At 52.3% G+C, this 3,888-nt stretch overlaps 1 protein-coding gene across 1 annotated transcript in view; it reads right to left on the bottom strand.

The window, feature by feature from the left end:
• The window catches only part of PROSER3 (proline and serine rich 3), a 9,124-nt gene that overhangs the window by 4,769 nt on the left and 467 nt on the right, over window positions 1-3,888 (bottom strand). The window contains exons 2-5 of the mRNA XM_045292715.1: window positions 2,839-2,960; window positions 2,638-2,732; window positions 2,057-2,139; window positions 1,838-1,962 (exon numbers count right to left, since the gene is read on the bottom strand). Coding sequence (XP_045148650.1) covers window positions 1,838-1,962; window positions 2,057-2,139; window positions 2,638-2,732; window positions 2,839-2,960 — 425 coding nt within the window. The remainder of the gene's footprint in view (window positions 1-1,837; window positions 1,963-2,056; window positions 2,140-2,637; window positions 2,733-2,838; window positions 2,961-3,888) is intronic.

Below are 3,888 nucleotides of genomic sequence, written 5' to 3'. Positions count from 1 at the left end.
GGGCAATGAATGTACAAATGTGCTTTACACAATTGATGTATGTATGGATTGAGATAAGAGTTGTATGAGCCCCTAATAAAACGATTGAAAAACAAAAAGAAAGAAAGAAAAAAAAAAAAGAAGGGAGGGTGAGTCAATGGTGGAGGCCGGAAGGAGTCAAGAATCATGGGCGAGTGGACGGTATCTGACAGCACACACAGGCCCCCCTCGGTTTACTTCTGCTGGCCCTGCTGCCCTTTCCTCACAGGGAGGCTCATGGGACGTGGCTGGCACCGTCCTGAGCATTGCCACAGAGCAGTAGTAACAAAGACAGCCCTTGACTTTGTCTCTAAAATCTTAGCGGCAGACATGTGAGAGCTCCACAGTGGTACAGTATGCACGGTGCACACACGGCTCCCGGAGGCAGACCTCACGGGCACTGCGAGAACCGTTAGAAACCGCCAATCGAACAAGTGCAGTCAGTCTCCTACCTTGATGAGTAGGGACTGGGATCTTAAAAGCGCTAAGGGATGCCTATTAACCTTGCTCTCTCCAGAGGGAAGAAGAGGAGTAATAACTGAAGACGCACAGAGACAATTAGTTCGATGGACTACGGGTCGCATGGACATGAGTCCCCACAAGAGAAGCCCTAAAAGGTGCCCAGCTACCACTACCAACTGCTCTGAAAGGAATCACATTAGGAGGTCCTGGACAAAAGACTTGGAACAAAACTCGAAGCCATGAAGGAGACTAGGTTTGCTGGTTGGAGAGAGACTGGTGGAACCCCCAAGACGATGGTCCTTGGTCACCCTTCAGGTCTGGAGCGGAATTCACTCTGGTGATTCAATTTTCAGCCGAGCAATAGGTGAGTCTACCCGGGGAGGAATAACTCTCTTCATGTGTAAGCACCTTAGAATCACGAACTCCTGGGGATCAAGATCCATTCGGGATCCCCGAGGAGCCTTTGTGGTGCAGTGGGCTACACTGAGCTGCTCACCACAGTCAGTGGTTTGAACCGAGCAGTCGCTCATAGGAGAAAGACGAGGTTGTCTGCTCCTGTGAAGATTTAGTCTCTGAAACCCCAAGAGCCTGTCGTTCTACTCTGACCTATAGAGCCCTTATGAGTTGGAAATCAACTTGATGGTAGCGAGTGTTTGGATCGGAGGGATCAAGGGGCAACATTTACCCGAGGACGAAGTTCAGGAGGCGAAATAGAGACAGGAAGCAGAAAAGAGGTGAGATGGATGACACTACATTGCGGAGACCATCTGCTCTGTGAAACTTCACTCAATTCGCAGGAATAGATCTTTTCAAAGAGAACCGATCTGCTTTGTAAACTTTCACCCAAATCTCTCTTTCTCACACACACAATCATTTTTGACTTACAGAACTAAAAGTTTCAGATGGCTCATTGCAATAATCTCCATCTAATGATCCCCCTAACTGGAGACCACAGAGAGTCCCCTCTTCCTCGGGTCAGTGGCGGCCTCATTTGCAAAAACCCTTCTGCTTTGGAGCTTCCATTCCAAATAGCAGATCGGGGCGGGGAGCCCGGTGGGACTCGAGGGCATTGTGAACATGGCTATCCCGGATGTCTTCCGTGTCCCGAGGGCTTCACAGAGTTTGTGGAAAAATTCCACGGCCTATTCATTCCATTTTCCCACAAACTCCTGAACCCCCCTCATAGTTACTAGTGCATGTCATCCTCATTACAGCCGGAAGAGGGGAGTCTGGAGCGCACCCCCATTTTACAGTCAGGGAAACGAGGCTCCCAGAGGCCCATGGCTACCCAGCTGGCAAATGGCAGAGTTGGCAGCGGCAGCTCAGCTCCCCTCGTCCCTTGCCTCCCAGTACTCACCAGGGGCCCTGGGGCCCGAGTTCTTGCTCCGGTCTGGGGCAATGGTCACCGAAGAGGGTGGGAGGCCATCCGAGCCGGTGGGGAGCGAGGAGCTGCTGACATCGCTGGGGTGGAGGGAGGCCTGGCTGCAGGGAGGAGGCAGAGGGAGGCAGCGGAGACATCAGAGGCTGCGGGCTTGGAGCCAAGGAGCAGAGAAGATGGCAAGGCTGAGGGAGTGACCTGTGCTTGAGCAATCTTGCAGCTCTGCTCTGCAGGCTCAGCATCTCCAGGTCCAGCAGGGCTGCCCTCCAGGGATTGGAGCTCTGTGGGGATAAGAGGAGGCAGAGCCAGCCCTCACTCCAGGGCCTGGAGCAGAGGTCTGCATTGCCCCAGCACCCGCTGGCCTGGGATCCCTGGATCTGCCAGCACGGTGTCCACTTCCCCTCCTTAGGGAAGACTATGTTTTTGTCTGTAGGTCTATACACCTCCTGCGCAGTCATTGCTGTTTGAGAAGAATCAACCCTACCTTCCTGACGGGCTTGGCCAGTCGTCAGTCTCTGGTATCTTCTAACTTTGAGAATGAGCCCCAGAGAGCAAGCCCTGGGGCTTTGGATGGAGCTACGGGAAAAATCTCTCTTCTTTCCACTGGAGTGACTAAATTCGTACCTGAGAGGCCAGAGCCAGTGGGGACATCTTGGCTGCTGTGAGGGGAACGTTGGTTGGAGATTGAGCCCAAGAGACAGGGACGCAGAGCTGAGAGTCAGGTTCCTGTTCTAACACCCGGATCAAGCTTGGTCAAAGGGAGTGGAAGGCCACGTCACCTGTTCTCTTTCCTGCAGGGCGTCCATAGCCGTGGCAGGAGTCCCAGGAGTCCGGACTGTGGTGCCGGCACTTCTTTCTTGTCTGGAGGCCCCTGCTGAGAAGCCCTGGCTGAAGGAGGGAGGCCCCAGAGGAGTGGCTACCAGGGGACACTGATCAGGCCAGATTTGAGGCCAGCAGGTGGGTGTCACCCAGGCAGGTACCTGCTGTGGGTTGAGTACTGGGATGGGGAGACTCCAGCCACCAAAATTCAGTTGGGGTTAGGCCTGCAGGTTGGCGTTCCTCTCGCCTTGTGGGCTGAGCCTGCCGGAAGCGGTTTATGTACCTGTGAGCATCAGGAGGTGGGAGGTGAGTGGGGGGAGGAAAGCTACATCTACATCATCATCATCATCATCATCATCATCCTAACAGCCAATGCTTCTCAAGCGCCAAAGCACAGTAGCAGGGCCTGATCGTTGACCAGGGGAACAGAACCCCTGTGCTGTAAATTACATCTCCCAGGGGCCCTTGTGGCCAGGTCGTGACTAATAGGGTGTGAGATGTGATGGTGGAGCTTAGACGTGGTTGAGAGCCTTTTTGGTCCACGAAAATCAGGGGACACTAGGGATGGAAGAGCAATAAGACAGAAGGAGTCTGGGTTCTTGATTCCTCACCCAGAGACGGCCACAGCAGTCCCGGTTGTTTCTGTATGAACTATTACGCAAGGAAGAACTTCTCTATTGTTTAAGCGACAGTTCCGTTGAGACTCTTGGCTACAGCAGCTGGCCTTGGACTCTACAAATCCAAGTGCCCGTTATGACAGGCACTGCTGGTGAGACTGTATGTAGTTATTCAGTGGAGATGCAAACCTCCTCCAGGAGTTAGATGCTATTTAAAACAAAACCAAAAAACTCCAAACTCACTGCCATTGAGTCACTGTTGACTCACAGCGACCCTATGGGGCAGGGTGGACCTGCCCCTGTGAGTTTCTGAGATGGTAGCTCTTTACAGGAATAGAAAGCCTCTCTTCCACCCTTGGAGGGTCTGGTGGTTTCAAACTGCTGACGTTGTGATTAGCAGCCCAACGTGTAACCACCACACCATCAGGGTTCCTCTTAGGTGCTATTATTACTCTCCCCACCTCCCTCATTTTCAGATGAAAAGTCAAGAGTTAGGATGTATTTGGAAATGATGATGGCAACATATGTACAAATGTGCTTGATACAATGGATGTATGGGTTGTTATAAGAGCCCCCAATAAAATGATTAAAATA

The sequence above is a fragment of the Echinops telfairi genome, unplaced genomic scaffold (assembly GCF_000313985.2).
Source record: "Echinops telfairi isolate 266 unplaced genomic scaffold, ASM31398v2 ScPeMD7_655;HRSCAF=1070, whole genome shotgun sequence".
NCBI classification, from domain to species: domain Eukaryota; kingdom Metazoa; phylum Chordata; class Mammalia; order Afrosoricida; family Tenrecidae; genus Echinops; species Echinops telfairi.
Note: the sequence above shows the minus strand (reverse complement) of the source record. Positions and strands in the feature narration are given on the sequence as shown.